At 37.5% G+C, this 21,497-nt stretch overlaps 1 protein-coding gene and 1 long non-coding RNA gene across 5 annotated transcripts in view; one reads left to right on the top strand and one right to left on the bottom strand.

The window, feature by feature from the left end:
* Positions 1-21,497, top strand: part of GUCY1A2 (guanylate cyclase 1 soluble subunit alpha 2) — a 307,596-nt gene that overhangs the window by 205,019 nt on the left and 81,080 nt on the right. Inside the window, exon 7 of one of the 3 annotated variants that reach the window (XM_045038213.1) lies at positions 1,438-4,145. The exons of 1 other annotated variant lie outside the window; for it this stretch is intronic. In XM_045038213.1, the coding sequence (XP_044894148.1) occupies positions 1,438-1,443 (6 nt within the window). In that variant the 3' untranslated portion in view covers positions 1,444-4,145. Of the gene's footprint in view, positions 1-1,437; positions 4,147-21,497 lie in introns of those variants that run through there. One more of the 3 variants, XR_006585883.1, reaches the window with a different exon arrangement.
* LOC102900650 lies at positions 12,808-14,047 on the bottom strand. 2 transcript variants are annotated; one of them, XR_002145239.3, is made up of 2 exons: positions 13,473-14,047; positions 12,808-13,329 (listed from the first exon to the last, which is right to left on the bottom strand). It is a non-coding gene; the product is annotated as an uncharacterized LOC102900650 (long non-coding RNA). The 2 variants fall into 2 exon arrangements; XR_006585884.1 differs by having other exon boundaries at positions 12,808-13,172.

The following is a 21,497-nucleotide window of genomic DNA, read 5'->3' as shown; positions in this document are numbered from 1 at the left end:
TTCATTACATATTCATATTATTTGCGTGGTTTGAGATTGTTTTTGGCATACTAATTTGACTTTGAATTGGCTTCTAAGTTGGTGCCATGGGAACATTTCTAAACTTATTGAAAGAATCTTTTATTAAAAATGCTTGGGTGTGGGGCGCCTGGGTGGCCCAGTCGGGTAAGCTTCCGACTTCGGCTCAGGTCATGATCTCATGGTTTGTGAGTTCAAGCCCTGCATTGGGGTCTGTGCTGACAGTTCGGAGCCTGGAGCCTGTTTCAGATTCTGTGTCTCCCTCTCTCTCTGACCGTCCCCCGTTCATGCTCTGTCTCTCTCTGTCTCAAAAATAAATAAATGTTAAAAAAAAAATGCTTGGGTGTGCAGTAGGGTTGATATGTGATCAGCTGATTGTTTACTTCAAACTATGTAAGTTTAGGATGCTTAAAATTTAAGCTATTTAAGTTGTAATACTTCAAAATAAAGTTCCCTCAAACCTTTCATATTTTGAAAAATTAATTGATAATGTGTACATGATTTTATAAGTATTTCAGGCACCTCTCATTACAGGAAATAGGTACCTGAATTATCAGTTATAATTCCTTGGAAGTGATTGGTAATATCCTTGAATCATTAACTGTAACATTGGTTTAGTTTAAAAAATTTTTAAAGTAACAAAAGAATATAGTATTTCAGTTATTCATTTTATAATATTCACAGAAATTATTTTTTATAAATACTCTGAGACTCACAAGCTCATTCCACACTGTAGCTACAAAGCATACACAAATATGGTCCATTTGGAAAAATAATCCCAAAGTGACTTTAATTAAGCCTGCTTTCATAGGGGGAAGCACACCCTAAGAGACTTAGCCATAGAGAACAGACTGAGGGTTGATGGAGGGCGGTGGGTGGGGGATGGGCTAGATGGGTGATGGGCACTACGGAGGGCACTTGTTGTGATGGGTGCTGGGTGTTGTATGTAAGTGATGAATCACTAAATTCTCCTGAAACCAATGCTACACTATATATTAACTAATTAGAATTTAAATAAAAATTTGAAACAAACAAAAGGCTGCTTTTAAAATTAATGATTATAATCTTTAACGTTTTCTCAATATGGTGTTTATTCTCCTCGCTGAACTTGTAGAAATGTCAGCATTATGCTTATTCCACTCCCCCCGTGCAGAGGAAATCTGATTTTTCTTACATCTTCAACTTAACTCTTGAAGAAAAGTACTATCAAATTTATATTCTTCGCCCTTTGTTTGAGCTAGCTATATTGTGACTTCACTAGAAAATTGTATGACTTCATGCTGTTCTTTAACCTTGTGACCCTAATCTTACCAAAGTATTTTGAACAGTTTTTAAGGCTGAAAGGCTTTTACTAATAATTTAACCACTGTTTGATTAAAATAACAAAATGTTTATTACTGCTTGTGCTTTATTCCTTAGAAATAAAAATGTGGGTAGGAAAGAGAAGCTGCCTTGATGGACTAGAGAATGTGATTATACAGATTTTGGAAAGACCAGTGGCATTTTCACGATTTCAGGCTTTTGAAGAAGATTGAGTCAGCGTGTCCAAATATCTAAGTTTTTCTGGACTTCAGTTTTTAAAAAATATTTGCATTGAATTTCATCACACAGGCACACAAATTCAAATTCGCTTCATTAGTTTAGAGAACAGTGCATTTTATATAATGAGGCAATTATACAGAGATTGTGAAAGAGAGTTTAAAAAAAGACAATGTGTAATCATGTTGTAATACTAATGTGTTTAGCAATCTTAATTGCAAATCCGGGAAATGCTATGAATCTTCTCTAACCGCCTAGTCCAAAGGCAGGAATATTAACATACAATTTATGTATACTACAATTTGCATGTAATACATTAAATTGTAACTCGTGTAAGCTTTGACTGAATCTTCTAATGAGTTTACAGGATTTTTTGAGATTATGAAATAATTATTCTCCAATTAATTTTTAAATACTTGTTATTTATAAAGGAAATCTGATGTTGTTACTTTAATATTTGGAGGGATTTGTTCTCTGCAAATACTGCAGTATTCACTTAACCCCATGAGATTATAGCCCAAGATTGTATTTAGGGAAAAGAAAAACTAATTATTTGGTAATTTGATTCTCTGTGATTCTTTGATAAGTGTTTATGTATAGAATTCTAATTTTATTTTTCACCCTGAAGTGTGTATTGTACTTACCAGAAATGTTCTATCTCTAGAACTTAAACCTAGGGACAAAAACCTAAGGGTTCAGAAGAACTACTTGGGCATTATGGGAACTCACTAAGATAGCCCAATTTATTCTCACCTCCTGTGTTTATCCAGTAGACAACGTTTGAAAGTACTTTTAATCTTTTAGGTAATGCAGATAGTTGCAGTTTTGCTAAATTACTGTTTTATTGTAGCAATAATATACAAAGTTACTATTACTGGTGAAATTTATGGCTAAATGTATTTTCTAATACATCACTTTGTTAGTGAATTTATATGGTACTAGAAATGTGTTTCTTTGTCTTTAAAGAATATGTTTAGAGTATATTTTCACTGAGAGTTTACCAGTACAGGAGGTTACAATAGGTTGTCTTTTATACTTTGCTTCTGTTTAATTATTAGAACTTTAAAGTCTGTATATTCTCTTCAGCTCTTCTAACTCACTAGTACTCCCCTCAACTGGTTATGAAAATCATTCATTAAACCCGTCCCCTTGATAATTCATGTTGTCAGAGCAGTTTGTAGTTTTTTTAAGTTTCCATTCATCTGACAAAACTTTTCATACTGTTTTTATTTCCTTGACGGTATCAGCCATCTTTAAACTCTTTGCTCCATAAATACCTTCTCTAGAGCCTCGTGGTCTATGATATTATCTGTGCTTTCACATACTTTTTAGTCATGTTACTTATCTCCTGTGTACCTAATTCTTGTTACTTTTTGTTTGTGTGCTGGAGATTGTGTATGAACAGTTACAGAATCATTTGAGAAGTGGAATGATGTTACCCTCCTGCAGGGAAATTTTATGTGTTCTTCGGGTGGGAGGAATTGCTCCGGGCTCTAGCAATCAGGGTCACATGATTTAATGCCAGGCATCCTTCTCCATGGGGGCCAGTTACTGATTCACCTTATATTATATAAGGTATTATATAAGGTATTATATAAGGTATCAGCCTTATACCTGGGGTGTTGGCTCCTAGGGTCTCATCTTAAAAGTATGGAGGGTTTACCAAGGTGTCCCCCTTGGCCATCCTCAGACTTGGGTATTTGTCCCCGTAGTTCTGTAGGTACCGTTAGAGTCCCAAAAGCATTTCTCTAACCTCACTCCCTTCTGAAGTCAGAAGATGCCTGTAGCGGACAAGCACCCTCAGATTTAGTAATGACCTCTCACTGAGCTTCATCTTCGCCCCCTCCCCCGCCATCTTGGTGTCATATTCTTTTCATTGCCTTGTGAGCTGACCTGCAGAGGGGTATTCAGATTATATAACCTGCTCTTCCTAGAAATAGAAGTTCAAAGTCATGTACATTTTTTATAAGAGTTTTATTACTAATAATGATTCATCTTCACTAATCTATATTTGTGCCTATTTTCAACCCAAGTCACAGATGATACTATCTGTAAATAGAAAAGGCCAAAACATCCGTGTTTAAACTAGCCACTGCAGAGTAACAATAAATATCTGTTGAAGCACTTCGCAGTGTGCCAGGCAGTTGCCGATCCAAGGACTTGGCATGTGATAGCTCTACTGAGTCTCACGAACCTAGAAGGGCTCTATTGATATTATTTCAATTTTACAGTTGAAGACAAGAATAAGAAACATTCGTTAACCTGAGTTCCTAATTGCACTCTATAGGGCTTGTTAAATAGAAGTGTGGTAAATAAATTTCATATTGTCACAATTTTCTTACTGTGTGGTATCTGTTATCTGTTAAGTTAGACTTTTCATGGCTCTAGTCAAGAAAAGTTAAACTACCGTTAGGTGTCCTCTTTAAGAGAATGGAAATAAGTAATCTATTTAAGAATTATTCCATCCAAAACGATTAATTTTTTAAATTATGAAATGAGGGAGATAAGTTCCATGATGTGTGTGTGGGAGGGAATGGCTGTCATTTCATCCTTATTTTGAAAATCACAGTCACCAGCCAGATTGGGTGAATACTTAGCCACTTCATTGTTTTTTCTCTGTTTATTGTCCCTTTGGTTATTGTGGATTGTGATGCAGAAGATGTATATTTTAAAATGTTTACATTTTTTCCTAAGATAGTCTTTGGATTTAAACATCGTGTCTTATATTCTAATTCATTATTTTTGTGTTTTGAGCAAGAAATTTGTTTCAGTCATCGAATTGCACTTCTGGTATGATGCTGCAGTTCTGAGCTGTAACAGAGCACACTTACTGCCTTGCAATCCTTCTATAAAATGTTGGCATAATGAATTAATAGACCTTAATATTTATGCCTTGCGCATGTCAATGAGCTAGAATTCCCTTCCTGGTTTGCTTTAGCTTTTGTCTTTAATCATGACTGATTCTCATATAATATAGTTAGCCTGATGATCACCTTTTTCATCTGTGGAAAAAATAGTTTGTCAGGCACACACTTCTGAAAGGGCTGGCCTTATTGAAGAGTTTTGTCATATTATTTGTGAAACAGATTTTCTAAGAAGTCCTTTCGTGAAAGTATTTGCATATTTTTGCTACATGCGAAAAATAGCAGTAATACGTGTGTGAAAGGAAAAACAAAACCAAGCAACGAAGGGAAAGTTAAATTGTTTGGGTGGAAACTGTGCACATAAAATACAAAATTGCTTAGCCTGGTTTTGTGTACTGGTTTTTACACTTCCGCATTTTCACAAGAGAAATGCACTTTAGTGGAGACACACTTTAAATGTTTTATAAAGTTATGCTGTTAAATCATGTCACGATGGGGTAAACATTCCTCAAGAAGATATAATCTGTTTCATTTATTTTAGCCTGTCTGAGAGAGGGTCCCTCCCAGGAGTGTTTGTACAATGTCCTAAGAGGAGGCTAGAAATTATATTAGTAAAGGTGCTCCTTTTCGTTTGATTCTTGCATCATGTGCTTTAGAGTGTGAAGCCTCCAAGCAGTTAGGTAGCTCATATTTTTATTTATCTGAGTTTTATGTAAAGAATAAGAATCTCTGTCTGCCAAGTCTTGCTTCTAAAAAGACATTAAGATGTGATTTTACCAACCTATTGTGAGGGCAGTTAGCCCATTATATTTTAGAATATGGTCTCTCTGGTGTTATTGACCAAGAAGGCTTTTCTTTTTTACTGCCAGTTTAACTTACTCTCTTGTAAAGTTAATTGTGACACGTGCATATGCCAAGGGCAGCAGCTTGAATCTTATAATACCACCACTGATGTGAAGATAGCCAGATGGAATAATATGTGAGAGAGGAATGTGCTCTCTGCTTGCTAACCGTACTGTTAGGATTTATGTTTTTGATTTGTCATGCTGTCTTGAAATCTGATATCTAGCGCCAAATAAAAATGTAAAAATCATTTCAAAGTAACTTTATTAGTTTTCCAAAATCACAAAATGTCAAATGACCTCTGAAAAACGACACACGGAAGAAAGTCACATCACCTGTAATTTACCAACCAACCATCACCACATATTAAATTGTGTCGTATATTAGGGCATCTGGGTGGCTCAGTCAGTTAAGTGTCCAACTTCGGCTCAGGTGTTGATCTCACGGTTTGTGAGTTCAAGCCCCACAATGGGCTCTGTGCTGACACCGCACAGCCTGGAGCCTGCTTCAGATTCTGTGTCTCCCTCTCTCTCTCACCCTCCCCCACTCACATCTGTCTCTCTCTCTCAAAAATAAATAAATGTTTAAAAAATTAAAAAAATAGTGTTTATTCTTGAAGGCTTTTTTTTCTCCTATGAATATTCAAACACATGGAAATAGAATATACAGACTTGAAGAGTAGATTCTTTAAAAAAAATTTTTTTTTCAACGTTTATTTATTTTTGGGACAGAGAGAGACAGAGCATGAACGGGGGAGGGGCAGAGAGAGAGGGAGACACAGAATCGGAAACAGGCTCCAGGCTCTGAGCCATCAGCCCAGAGCCTGACGCGGGGCTCGAACTCCCGGACCGCGAGATCGTGACCTGGCCAAAGTCGGACACTTAACCGACTGCGCCACCCAGGCGCCCCAAGTAGATTCTTTTAAAAATTGAGAGGACTTCATTCAATAAAGTGAAATTATGTGACACTGTATACCATAGATGTACCTAAGCACACTGGTGAGATTTGGTAAGTCTTAGGAGGCATCTCTCATTGTTCTTAACTCACTTTGATTTTGCATTTGAATTTTTGAGTCATAGAAAGGCAACTCTTGAATCACCAGGGTTGCAAAAGTGGTAGGAATAATTCAGTGTCATGTGTGCTTTTAAAAGTCTGTTACCCTTTGTGTTGATATCATGTCAGGCATATGGTAATTGTCTGGGTCACCACTATAATATTCCTTATTTGGAATGTGGTTTCCTAGCAACTCTTGCTTTTTCCTAATGGCTGAATTGATTTCTGCACATTTGTAATGCTTCCCACAGCATCAGAAATTGTCACCCTGTGTGCAAATATTACAAGATCAAATTTACATGTAGATTCGGTTCTAAGAAATTATTCTGCTTTACCGCTTGCGTTTAATGTGCTCATTCAAAGGTTAAACCAACCATAAAAAAATAAATTTCGTAAAATCTGATGAATGCAGATCGCGCTCTTTGGTGAAACATGGTAATTTTGACGACAGTGTCCGAAATACGTTTGAGTAGTTTCTAGTGGAAGGCCTGATGAAGTTGAAGAAATTGACTAATTTTGATGGTCAAATGACCAGAGAATCAGCAGGTGGGTACGAATATTGGCCTGGACTCTGCTTTGAATGTCTCAGGGGACAAAAGACTTTCACTCTGGAGGTAGTTTGCAGTTTGCTGATTCTGGGTGATCCTTGCTGGAGTATTTTGCCAGGAGTCACTTTTATTCATGTGTTTAACAAATGAACTTTGAATACTTACCATTTTCTAGACAGTTGGTTAGGCACTGGGGATGTAAGGGTAATTAAACCAGATATGGCCTTGACCCTCCCAGAAATTACAGTCTGGAACCAACACCTATGTCAAGTGGAAAGAGAATGGTGGATTTTTCTCAGTACTGTTTCCATCTTACTATCAAGTGAGAAATTTGCATTAGGCTTTTGAAAAGACTTGGCAAAGACTTTAAGTTCTTCTTGGAATACTCAAGATGTTGCTGTACATTCAGATCTTCATTATTTTTTTTTAAATTTTTTTTTCAACGTTTATTTATTTTTGGGACAGAGAGAGACAGAGCATGAACGGGGGAGGGGCAGAAAGAGAGGGAGACACAGCATCGGAAACAGGCTCCAGGCTCCGAGCCATCAGCCCAGAGCCCGACGCGGGGCTCGAACTCACGGACCGCGAGATCGTGACCTGGCTGAAGTCGGACGCTTAACCGACTGCGCCACCCAGGCGCCCCAGATCTTCATTATTTTGATGTCTTTGTAGATTTTGTCTGTATCTAGGAAAGTGGAGTTGAGAGACATTGCAAACCAGCTATGCACTGGTTTGGTTTGGTAGTTTATATAGCATCTCATTCAGTCTACACAGCAACCCTATGAAGGGTACAGATGTAGTTCTTATATATTTTAGATCAAGAAATAAAACATCAGGGGTTAAAAAATAAGTGTAAGATCATGGAGAAAATGATATGTATATTGTACGTCTTCTGTATGCCAGACTTTGTGTCGAGTGCTTTATACACTTTATGTCTTTTAATCTTGCTCACTCCTCAAAACCCTGCAGAGTAAATTTAATCTTATTATTTCTATAATCTTATTTTACCTTTAAACAATTGGAGCTTCAGAAGTTTACATAATTTGACCAAGATCATACAGCTAGTCAATTGCAGAACTAAATTTGAACACAGATCTATCTTCTTGAAAAAAAAAAAAATCTTTGAACTTCTGCTATACCAAACTGGCCAGGACCTTGCCAGAATGTTCAGAGTAGAATTCTATTACCTGAATATTTAATAAGAATTGCCTTTCATTGAGCACTTATTATGTGCCCAGCATTATGCTAAACTAAAGTGCGTGCATGCTTCCTTTTCCTCTCATCTGTCTGTCCATCTATCTATACACACTCCTATGTACCTACACACATATATGTAATTTATTCACACATATGCATGTGTCTTATAAGCATGTCTTCATATTGGTGAAATATATACAGGTATTGAATGTTACCATGTAAGTCCTACAGCAATCATGGACCATGAATAAGGTATCATCCTTATTTACAAATGAAAAAAACAGGACTCAGACAGGTTAAGGGAGTTATTGTCAAATAAGAGTAAGTAGGTAAGTAAGAGTGGATTCCTAATTGGAATTTAAATCTGTTTGACTTCAAAGTCTCTCTCTCTAACCATCACCCTAACACTGCCTCCATAATATAATTAGAATGTATGATTTCTAATCTTAGGACTAAGCTAATCACTTTAATCTTCCTTGAAAAAGAATGACTGCTTTTCTCTCTTCCTTAAGAAATGTTCAGATGTATCAGCAGTGCAATGACTTGAAGGCATTCTAATTTGAGACAAACCCTAGTGGCTATAAACTGTGCACAAAGATGTGGAAATGAGGATAATTATCTCTGCATTTAATATAGAGAGTTGAAAATTGGTGGTTTTCTAAAATTTCACAATCTCTGAAGGAAACGTTAAGTTGTGGATAATACTGAAATATAAACTTCTGTAATATTAGCTTCTTAGGAGAAATAGAAGATGTTACCTCTTCTTTGTGGCAATACAATAATCCCAAACTGGGAAAACAGAGATTTCAAACCACAACAGAGAATCCAAAAGAAATATTGTTCTTTAAGACATATTGTTTTCCAGATGGTATCAGTTGATTCTTTTGTATATTAAGTTATCCAAGATCGCTTTTATATTTACAATAACCAAAGCCCTGATGGGAAGTAGGAAAACGTTGTAAAATAGTTTGATCACTCAGCCAGCAAGCATTTACTGAATCTCTCTCATGGACAAAACTACATAATTGAGTTGCAGACTGAACTGCGGGAGTGCCAAATACTAATCTGCTTTTTCTTGGCTCTCATTAAGTAAAAATTCTGTCTACACAATACCACAACATCTGGTCACTTAAATCCATTCAGTCAAAAATGCAATTAGCCGCCCAGATTTTCAGACTCTAGGATTCCATTCAACTTGTTTGCTTTAATTATTAGTTTATCTGAAAGCTGTGTCAAACAGTCAGTAGCCTATATTTGGTTATTTCAACATGCTTGGCAAGCACCTTACCTAAGAAAAGGTACAGACATGGAAGAGAAAACCCAAGTCCTGCTTCTCACGGGCCCTCAGTCAAGTGTTTGTACAGACCCATGTGGTGTTCTACTTCTCCTATTCTGTTTACCTTCCCTACCCCTAGCCCACCCTACCCCCCAGACCCTACTTACTCCCCTTTCTCTGCCAATTTCATAAAACTGCTTGTCATTTTCCTATGGGCTACCTTAGATTTATTTACACAAAATAATATTGTTATAAATAATGCACATAAAACTGTTGATACTGGTTCACTTAGGAGAAGTGGCTTTTTCTACCTTTAACCATGAAGTTTTATATTTGTTTACATTTTCCAAATATGTGCATGAATTACTTTACATATTCATTTTTCTTTTTTTAAGTGTATTTATTTATTGTGAGAGAGAGCATGCATAGGACGAACAGAGAGAGAAGGAGAGACAGAGAATCCCAAGCAGGCTCCACGCTGTCAGTGCACAGCCTGATACTGGGGCTTGAAATCATGAACTGTGAGATCATGACCTGAGCCAAAATCAACAGTCACACGCTTAACTGACTGAACTGCCCAGGTGCCCCCTGCATGTATCAGTAAGAGTATACAGGCAGCACTATCATGGACTTCTATTCTTTCCTTCTTTATAAGTATCTATAATTTTAAAAACATAAATATATCTTAAAAATGAAGTAAGCACAAACTTTCACCTATGTATTCAGTTCATACAGAGCAATCAGGAGATAATGCTTAAAACTGAACAAGGTCATCAAGATAAAAAAGCTTCTGCACTGCAAAGGAAACAATCAACAAAACTAAAGTCAACTGATGGAATGGGAAAATATGTTTGCAAATGACATATCGGACAAAGGGGTAGTATCCAAAATCTACAAAGAACTCACCAAACTGCACACCGGAAAAACAAATTATCCAGTGAAAAAATGGGCAGAAGACATGAATACACACTTCTCTAAGGAAGACATCCAGATGGCCAACAGGCACATGAAAAGATGCTCAGCGTCACTCCTCATCAGGGAAATACGAATCAAAACCATACTCATATACCACCTCACGCCAGTCAGAGTGGCTAAAATGAACAAGTCAGGAGACTATAGATGCTGGCGAAGATGTGGAGAAACGGGAACCCTCTTGCACTGTTGGTGGGAATGCAAACTGGTGCAGCCACTCTGCAAAATAGTGTGGAGGTTCCTCAAAAAATTAAAAATAGATCTACCCTATGACCCAGCAATAGCACTGCTAGGAATTTCCCCAAGGGACACAGGAGTGCTGATGCATAGGGGCACTTGTACCCCAATGTTTATAGCAGCACTTTAAACAATAGCCAAATTATGGAAAGAGCCTAAATGTCCATCAACTGATGAATGGATAAAGAAGTTGTGGTTTATATATACAATGGAATACTACTTGGCAATGAGAAAGAATGAAATATAGCCTTTTGTAGCAACGTGGATGGAACTGGAGAGTGTTATGGTAAGTGAAATAAGTCATACAGAGAAAGACAGATACCATATGTTTTCACTTTTATGTGGATCCTGAGAAACTTAACAGAAGACCATGGGGGTGGGGAAGGAAAAAAAAAAGTTACAGAAAGGGAAGGAGGCAAACTATAAGAGACTCTTAAAAACTGAGAATAGGGGCGCCTGGGTGGCGCAGTCGGTTAAGCGTCCGACTTCAGCCAGGTCACGATCTCGCGGTCCGTGAGTTCGAGCCCCGCGTCAGGCTCTGGGCTGATGGCTCAGAGCCTGGAGCCTGTTTCCGATTCTGTGTCTCCCTCCCTCTCTGCCCCTCCCCCGTTCATGCTCTGTCTCTCTCTGTCCCAAAAATAAATAAATGTCGAAAACTACGGGAAAATTAAATCTACTTTAAAAAAAAATGAGAATAAACTGAGGGTTGATGGGGGGTGGGGGGAGAGGAAAGTAGGTAATGGGCATTGAGGAGGGCACCTGTTGGGATGAGCACTGGGTGTTGTATGGAAACCAATGTGACAATAAATTTCATTTAAAAAATAAATAAATACAAAATAAATGCTAAAGAAGAATTTTAAAACATGACCTGGGCTAATAACCATTATCTGCTAATTAATAAACAATTATGTTAATGAACAACAAAAAAAAACTGAACAGGGTCAAAAACATTTATTGGCTAAAAATTATTAGGAACATCAAATCTTTTTAACAAAATGGGGCACTAAAGCATTTGGTCAGGAAAATGAGGGTTGGTAGAAATAATGGTCATAAAAGAAAACTACACTAGCAGAAATTAATATAAATAAATATTTGATTACTCAGTCACAAATCATGACTATAAAATTTAAAATGGGTAAGAACTGATGCCATTTAAAATATTTTCAGAGGAACACAACTAGAAATGTAAAATATTAGAATCAGTTTAACTGTGTTATACAGAGAATAGATCAAGGAATTAAATTTACTTAACAACAGTTCAGAAAATAATTCCTCATGATAAACTTCAGCATTGGTAAATTTCTGCATTCAATTGAATTCCTTGCTGGGATCCAGATGTCTCAAACTATAACTCTTTTATTAGTTATAGTAATTACCTGATGTTCTAGACATGTATGCTCAATAAATTGAATTAAAATTTACCCAGTGGTGGGAGAAAGGAGAGAATTTAGTTGTTATGACATTGATAGCTATCATATCTTTGCTTATATGTATATAATTTCTTCTCTCTGATCCTTCATTGTACAAGTAATATGTTTTTATATTTGCCATATTTTTGCCACCATTTACCTGGCGTACCACTAGATACACTGACTTCTGGAGTCTGTATAAATTTATATTGGTCTCTATTTCCTTTATATTATCTTCTCATATTCTTTTCTCCCTAAATTTGCGTATTTAGAATCACATGTTTTGAAAATTGCTAAACATATCCCAGTGCTAAATTTACCACTTAAGGCAGAAATTAGTAATTGTGGTACCAAAGTTCAATGAAGCTAAGTGGAACTTCTTCATCATGCCATTATTGAGAATATATATTGTGACGTTATGATACAGTGTGATGTCTGCATTGTATGCAGTGGGGCATCCTGTGCTATATTGAAATCACTTTACTCTTTAGCTATGCTATTACAGCATATTACGTGTGTTAAAAGTTTAAGCATAATATAGCTTTTTGTCTTTACTGAACTGGGGCTAAAATGCCGTTCCTTTCCCCCTACCCCCTTTTACTCTAGTTTAGCCAGAATAACCAGAGATGATAATTATATAGGAACTTAGGAAATTCACTTGTATTTAATTAATTTGTATTATAGTTAACTATTGGTAATTGTTAAGATTTTAAAAAATAGAACATTTGGAGGACAGTTCTCTCATTCCACATACAATAAAACAGGTATAAAACATTAGGTAACTCATTGGCAATGGAATCTCAACATTTGAGATTTACCAAGAAAGCTAATGAAGAAGACAAGGCCAGACAGAAGCAGGAGAAATAATTTTATAATTTCTGTTTTTTCCCAGTAGCTGCTCATTATGATAGAAGAAATACCACTTGGAGTCTTTTTGAGGTTATTATATAAAAGAAGTAGAAAACATTGCACAAAGCTGTGTCAGGAAGTCCAATTATTTTGACCTCTTGAGTGTCATTTCTCTATTAATAGAATATTACCATTTTTACTGTTTAGTTCTTGTAAAAAACTATTTTCTCCCAATTCCTGAGTCTTCCTTCAGTGAGAGACTCTCATGATTTTGGGGACAACTGTTCATGTAGAACTTGGTCAAAGTTGACAAGTAGATTTCTTCTTTTAACCTTCAGCTTTTCTGTTAGGGTCGGTCAGTTGTTAGCTTGCAAAAGGGAAAACACCAATATGTCAGTACCCTTCTGTATCCCCATGCCTCTTCCACTGCATCTCTAACAACATGTTTGCTTTTGAAAATAGTAGAGTGTCCTGATGTGTCTTCAGGTATGAACATTTTTCATATTTCTTGTATTTGTTGTCATCTTCAAATGTGTGAAAGAAATTGATTATAGAAAAATGATTTTTATTTACACTTTGCCTAAGTATCAAGTTACAAATACTATGAATTTATAATAAGAAGCTATTCTAAGGGAAAATTTTGACCTTTAAAAAAATTTATGCTCACGTGCATGATAGTTGTACGTTAACCTGTTGTTCGTCCGCCATTTTGTATTCTCCCATTCCCACGGATCTCACTGTGACCTGCAAGCCTAATCCCTTCAGAGGTTTTCAGTCTTTTATTTGTCTTCTGGCTATTTGCCTTCTGTTTGCCAAAGGCACAAATTGAGTGTCTTAAATGCTAGAAATTTTTGTCTCACGGTTTTGTGGCTAGAAATCTCAGATCAAGGCATTAGCAGGGCCAGGAGGCCCCTCTGAAGGCACTAGGAAAGGGTCTGTCTGTAGTTCTTGATCTGGGGACAGCCTAACTTCCAGTCTTCACATGGTGCTCTCCTTGCGTGCATGTCTGCCTCTGTCCAGATTTCTCCTTTTTATAAGGGCATCAGTCTTACTGGATTAGAGGGCCCCACGCATACTCCATTATGACCTCATCTTAACCAGTTCCATGTGCAATGATCCTATTTCCTGCATTATGTTACATTCTGAGGTACTAGAACTTAGAATTTCAACATATGAATTTGGGGCAACACAATCCAATTCACAACATTTTATCTAGCCTAGATCCCATTGTCTCATATCTGACTCAACACTGCTCCTGACAGCCCTCTAGTTTTACTCTTTTTTATCTCCTGCCACACTGGACTACCTAAGTAGACCAGTCTGGGTCTGGAATTAATGAGCATTATTGGAGAACATGATGTGATCGTGATAATTAAATTATCTGTTACAAACGCGTGCCTTTGAACGCAACTGGTCCCTAAATTCTCAGGGGTGTCATTTTACTATCCTCTGGCAGTGACCGTTGCTTAATGTTTTTCACTCTTTAAAAGGGTTTATCTCTTACCCTTGCTACTTCTATTCTCAACAGACTCTTATTTTCCAATGAAATAAAATGATAGAAGGTATCAATATGAATGACTTCACCTTTTCTTCCACACCACTCTCCTACATAGTCCTTTTTTAAATGTTTTCTCCTTGGCCTCTTTTGTCTCTCCTACTCAGCTGGTCCCCATGTGTCAACAAAATTTCTTCTATTATTAATACGAAATTTTGATAGTCTTTGGAGGCTTTCCTCTCTAACTCATTTTCCTCTCATTTTCCTATTCGATTCATCCTTCTTGGCCAAGTTTCCCCGGTGTAAATTCATCACTGACAATCAGACTCTCTTTAGAGGCAATTAATTGCTTCCTCTTAAGGAAATCCATAACTTTTGTACCATATAACTGTTGGTATTTAATATCTCCTATCTTGCAAATAAATCCTTTATGTATATTAGAGCCACCAATGATGGGCTCTGAAGTAAAATATCTTGTTACATAATAAGTTAAAGATAACAAAATTTGCGATTTGCCATTAAAAAGAGGTTATGTATACTTCTTTGTATTATGAATTATACTGGAAGAACTTTTGTATGTTGGATGGTGTCTTCATCTTTGTACATTGTAGTGCAAGCAGCTTATGAATAATTTATTGAATTATATTAAAATTGATACAGTAATGCAGAATATTCATTGTGACAAACAGGAGAAAAATGATATCCTGGTATAGTTATTCATTCTTTATTCATTTTTTCATACATCACTTTTCCATCCAAAATATTTATCAAGATGGGACGCCTGGGTGGCTCAGTCGGTTGAGCGTCCAACTTCAGCTCAGGTCAGGCTCTCGCAGTTTGTGAGTTTGAGCCCCACATCGGGCTCTGTGTTGACAGCTCAGAGCCTGGAGACTGCTTCAGATTCTGTGTCTCCCTCTCTCTGCCCCTTCCCTGCTCATGCTCTGTCTCTCTCTGTCTCTCAAAAATGAATAAACGTTAAATATTAAATATTTAAATATTAAATATTTTTAAAAAATATTTATCAAGATACTACTGTGTGCTTGATACCAGATACTCAATAGGTATAGAAAACTGCAATTTGCTATATAATTTTATTCTATAAATAAGTCCATTATGATTGTATTTGGCAAGCATATATGACTTTTTATTTTATTTTATTTATTTTATTAAAAACATTTTTAAAAATGTTTTATTTATTTTTGAGACAGAGAGAGAGACAGAGCATGAGGAGGGGAGGGGCAGAGAGAGAGGGAGACACAGAATCGGAAACAGGCTCCAGGCTCTGAGCTGTCAGCACAGAGCCCGACATGGGGCTTGAACTCACGAACTGTGAGATCATGACCTGAGCCGAAGTCGGATGCTCAACCGACTGAGCCACCCAGGTGCCCCATGACTTTTTATTTTAAATTAAAACAAAGGTTTATTATTTCCTGTAGACTTGCATCAATTAAATATATTTGTGAACTTTTCTAATTTTATCTTGAACATTTTAATAATTCTTTTGCACACCTCTCTTCCTTCTCCCCCCATCTTTTTCCTCTTAATTTTTTATTCAAGTATAATTAACACACAGTGTTATATTAGTTTCAGGTATATGATACAATCAAAAATTCTGTACACTACTCAGTGCTCATCATGACAAGTGTATGCTTAACCCCCTTCACCTGTTTCACCTATCCCCCACTCACCCTTCCCTCTGGAAACCACCATTTCTCTATAGTTCAGAGTCTGTTTTGTTAGTTTGTCTGTTTTTTTTCCTTTGTTCATTTGTTTTGTTTTTATTTTTTAGTTTATTTATTTATTTTGAGAGAGACAGAGACAACACAAGTGAGGGAAGGGCAGAGAGAGAAGGAGAGAGCAAATCCCAAGCAGGCTCCACACTGTCAGCACAGAGCCCAATGTGGGGCTCATACTCTTGAGCCACAAGATTATGACCTGAGCCAAAATCAAGAGTCAGACACTTAACCAACCGAGCCACCCAGGTGCCCCTGTTTTGTTTCTCAAGTTCTACATATGAGTGAAATCATATGGCATTTGTCTTTATTTTATTTCACTTAGCATAATACCTTCCAGGTATATCCTTGCTGTTGTAAATGGCAAACATTCATTCTTTTTTCATGGCTAAGTAGTATTCCATTGTGTATATATACCCCATCTTCCTTATCCATTCATCTATTCATGGACACTTGGGTTGCTTCCATGCCTTGGCTACTGTAAATAATGCTGCAGTAAACATAGGGGTGCATATATCTTTTCAAAATTTATTTTTTAAAATAAATCAGAAAATTTGTGTAATGTCCGCAAATGGTCTATTAATAACTGTAGCTCAGGACCTTGGGTTGTAACATCATACTACTCTTGTCAGTAGTCAGACACATTGGAAACCAGGTCCTTATGTCAAGTCTGAGGATGGGAATCCCTATGGGGCTAGGAAAGTGACATATGGAAGTATTGAATCACTGTATCAAACACCTAAAACTAATGTAATACTGTATGTTAACTAACTAGACTTAAATAAAAATTTTTTAAAAAGAAAAGTGAGGAGCACCTGGGTGGCTCAGTCAGTTAAGCATCCAGCTGTTGATTTGGGCTCAGGTCATTATCTCATGTTTCATGAGTTTGAGCCCCATGCCTGCCTTTGTGCTGACAACACAGAGCCTACTTAGGATTCTCTCTCTCCCTTTCTCTCTGCCTCTCCCCAGCTTGTGCTCTCTCTGTTTCACGCACACACACACACACACACACACACACACACTTGCACACACACACACACACACAGAATAGATAAACTTAATAAAAGAAAAATTTTAAATTTTTTGAAAAAGAAAAGTGATATAATCTAATGACCTGATGAGTGTCACTAACCAAAGGAGAATAAAACCTCATAGAAGAGTTTCATAAACTGGGCTTAATTAAACTGATCATGTCCAATCCTACTGCACATCCTTTTCTGCCCAAGCTGTCGAGACTCTCTAGAAATAGAGCAGATTCTTCCTTTTGATTTGTGTACATTTTAATGTCTTGAATCTAGAGGCTACTTCTGAAATTCACTGTAGTTACCAAAGATTGAATAATTATCCCTTTCTCTCATTAACTATTATTAGAGTCATTATCAACCCTTTGCAGTGAAAAGTACAAAATGTACCAATGGTTGGGCTATTCAAACATTTTCTGGGGCAACATTATCCTATCAGGACAGTATCCTTAAAGAGGAGATGTGTGAATTAATATGCAGTGGCACATAGAGCGAATTACCCAGGCATCATCTTTTCATTTAAGGAGCATGCACATGATTAAATTTCACAGTTAAAAATTCATCCTTAAAAGTTAAACTGTAGCAGAATAACGGATTGTATTTTATAGCTGTCAACTTGATTGACAAGTAGGACCCATCAGTATTTTTCTATTCTTATAATTCAGGGACACTCCGGAAATATTTCCTAAGAGAAAACAAAGAAATATATGGAGGAAAAAAAGGAAGGAAACAGCCTAAGAACATACTCAAGATAAAATATAGACATTTTTCTATATGCACTATGGTGCTAAAACCACTAGGCTGGAAAATGCCTTAGTTGTGGGGTGATTGGTATAAATCAAATACTTCATTCTTATGTAGCAACCATTTATCGTACTGCATAACTCATTTAATTTTTGGTGGTGTCATTCTGCATTGTTATGCAATTGGAATTGGTACTTTATTTTGTAATTGCAGGAAAGGCTTATCTTTCCTGTATAAGAATTCAGAATTTTAGCTTTGTAATAGCTTATTGAAATATTCAATATTTTATTATGTTGTTATTATGGTACCTTCAGTGCTCAGTCTTTACACGTGGCTGTGATGTATTGGAGGTCATCTAAGCATGCGAGTAGATGTGGTCTCATCTCCCACTTCCACAGTGAGATGGACAGACGGACGGCACTGCAGCCTTGGAGACTGTGTTCTGTGTGGCATTTTACAGCTTCACGACTTCTGTCCTGGTGTAAGAAAGATGGGAGCTTCATTACCCTCTTTTTAAAATGAGATTTGGTTAACATACTATAACATTCACCTTTATAAAGTGTCGTAGACTCTGGGTCTAAAGTTCTCTCTTGTCTAGCAAAACAGTGGGACGCAGTATTGAAAGTGAGAGATGGCTAATGTCCAGAAAAAGGCAAGAGCTCTGAATAAGGGCCCTTGCCCTGTTTTTATTAGGATCAGAAGGCTTACAAACATGGCGATGGACATGCACAAAGGGACAATGAATCTGTGAACATGAACTTGTGGACGTGAGGGAAAGGGGGTCTTGAAGATACTCATAGTTAGGGTTTTGGGTTAATGCAAAAAAAAAAATCCAGGCGGTGGGCAGTAGGGAGGAGGGTTGTTTACAGCCGACTGGAGGCAGCACCTCTGTTTACCTTAACTAGCCTAGGGGATGAGACAGGGGTAAATAACCTCAGGGTTGACAAGGCACCTTTTCTTTTATTAACCATCTCCACTCTGGGCTGCTTTGCCTGCAGCGCAGCGGTCCATAGTCCAATTCACCAATTTACCTAACCTGACCCTAACCTCCTGTGAAAGCAGCTTTTCTGCCATAGTACTAAATTGGGGGTGCTTCCACCCTGAACATCTAATCTTGTCTATTTCATATACCTATTTTTGGGCACCTTTGCACCATACCTATTTTAGGCCTTTGCCCCTCCCTCTCTATTTTGGGGGCTCTGCACCCGTTCTCTATTTTGGGGTACATTTGCACCTCCCTAATCCTGGCACCTTTGTGCCTCCCTATTCTCGGGCTGTCTTTGCACCCCCCTATTCTTGGGGTGCCAATCTGGTTTACCCAAACTCAGGTGTGAGCATTTTATGGTTTTGTATTTCTTTATGCCTTGTTAACCCATTGGTGTCAGCCCGGGGGATTCCTAAGGTTATCCCCACAATAAACTGTACAGCTTGGTGGACTTTAGTATATTGAATTAGTATTCAAAGTTGTGTGACCATCACTGTCTAATTCCAGAACATTTTCAACACTTCAGAAAGAGATACTGTATACTATTAGCAGTCACTTCCCACTTCCCTTCCCTCTTCATGGCCTCTGACGACTTCCAATCTTTCTCTCTATAGACTGGCCTAATTTGGACATTGCATATACATGGAGTCATTTATATGATTCCAGCAAGTGGCCTTTTGTGTCTGGCTTCTTGGGCTTAGCCTAAAGATCTAAAAGGTCATCCATGTTGTGTTATGTATCAGAACTCCATTCGTTTTTATGGCTGAATGATATTCTATTGTATGGATGTGCGTGCCACGTTTTGCTTATCATTTCCTCAATTGAGTGCCTTTTGGTTTCCTTTTTTTTTTTTTGCCACTGTAAATACTGCTGCTCTGAGCATTCATGTACAAGCATCGTTGTGAACATATCTTTTCAGTTCTCTTGAGTACATACCTAGGAAAACATTGCTAGCTCATATTAACTCTGTAGCTTTTTGAGGAACCACCACACTGTTGCCCAGAGCAGCTGCACCGCCTTGCATCTGACCAGCAATGAGGGTTCCAATATCTATACATCCTCACCAACACTTGTTATTATTTTCCCTCTTGAATGCCATGTATATTTTTTAATGTTTATTTATTTTCGGGAGAGACAGAGACAGGGCAGGAGTGGGGGAGGGCCAGAGAGAGGGAGACAGAATCCGAAGCAGGCGCCGGACTCTGAGCTGTCAGCGCAGAACCCGACGCGGGGCTCGAACTCACGAACTGGGAAATCATGACCTGAGCCAAAGTCGGACGCTTAACCGACTGAGCCACCCAGGTGTCCCTTAAATACCATGTCTGAAAGGACAGTGTGCAGTATTCATTAAATATTTATCATGCACCTTAATTTTTATGGCAACATTCTAGGATACTCTACCTTTCTATGTATTATTGTCACTAATAAGTAGAAATAAGAAAAATATAAAGGAGACTGGAAGATTTGGAAGGGAGCTAATGACCTTCAACCCATACAGGATGGAGCTGAATTCTTATGGGGCTACCTTCAACCCATATAGGATGGAGCTAGTGGATATATGCTTTTGCCTGCCATAGACAGAGAGCATTCCCTATGCCTTCTAGGAGGAACCCCTGGCAAAGTCCAGTCCACACGGCTCACAGGAGTGTGATCTTGAGATGTAACCTTACACTATTCTTTCGTACTTCTCAGTTTCATTCCCTTTTTCACTCCTGACCCTGGTATCATCTTCCAAACAGACCACCTACACCTAAGACCTTATCTCAGACTCTAGAGAAAGGCAGACAAAAGCATATATCCACTAGCTCCGTCCTATGTGGGTTGAAGGTTACCCCAAGGTTATTAACTGCCTCTCACTTCCAGGCTGCACTAACTCACCCCAGTAACCCCCACAGCATTAGAGAAACTGCAGGGAAAAAAGTCAAACAAACAAACACACAAACATGGATAGGTGAGAAGATAGCAATGGAGAGTGAGTCCAAGAGCTTCTAGAACTGTCCACAGAACTATGGCTGAACTCCATCATGGCCCAGAGGCTGCAAAGTGGAGCACTGGAAGGACCTGGTAAGCATGAGGCATGTAACATGGCTGCTTCCACAGCACAAAGGAAAACCTGACACCCAAATATCACCTAAAACAATGCATTTCAAGTATTTTTTCCCTTATAAACAACAGTAAGAAAAAATATATAATGATTCTATTGGGCATACAGAGACAAAATTTTATTAAACTATATACCCTTACTGTGTACAAAGCAATAGAATATTTTCTATTCTGTACTATGCTGTTATTTTGTGCTTAATTTGAAACATGCCATTCATAACTCTCTAAATTATTTTTGAAATTAACCCATAGTTTGGAAAACACTGGCCGAAAAGATAATTAAACTGATTTTCAATAAATTAAAAAATGCTTATTAGTATAATTAAAATCATGTGCTCTGGTGCCCCCTACAAGGAAATTTTTAGACATAAAGGTCATATTCTCAAGGTCACTGAAAAGAGTAGACTGAATTCTTAAGAAATTAGAAAACAGGGTTGCCTGGGTTCATGTTCATGGTTCTGAATTTCATCTGTCAGTGTTTCAGAATCTATAAATGGGTAGAGAACATCTAGCTCCATAAGAGAACGAACAGGGTGGGAACACAGAAGGGCCGAATAATGAGGTGCTGTGTCTCCTGTTTTTCCCTTGGCTGTTTTGTTTCCTGCTGTCC

Source organism: Felis catus, chromosome D1, assembly GCF_018350175.1.
Source record: "Felis catus isolate Fca126 chromosome D1, F.catus_Fca126_mat1.0, whole genome shotgun sequence".
Classification (NCBI taxonomy): Eukaryota; Metazoa; Chordata; class Mammalia; order Carnivora; family Felidae; genus Felis; species Felis catus.
This window is presented reverse-complemented; position numbering and strand designations above follow the sequence as displayed.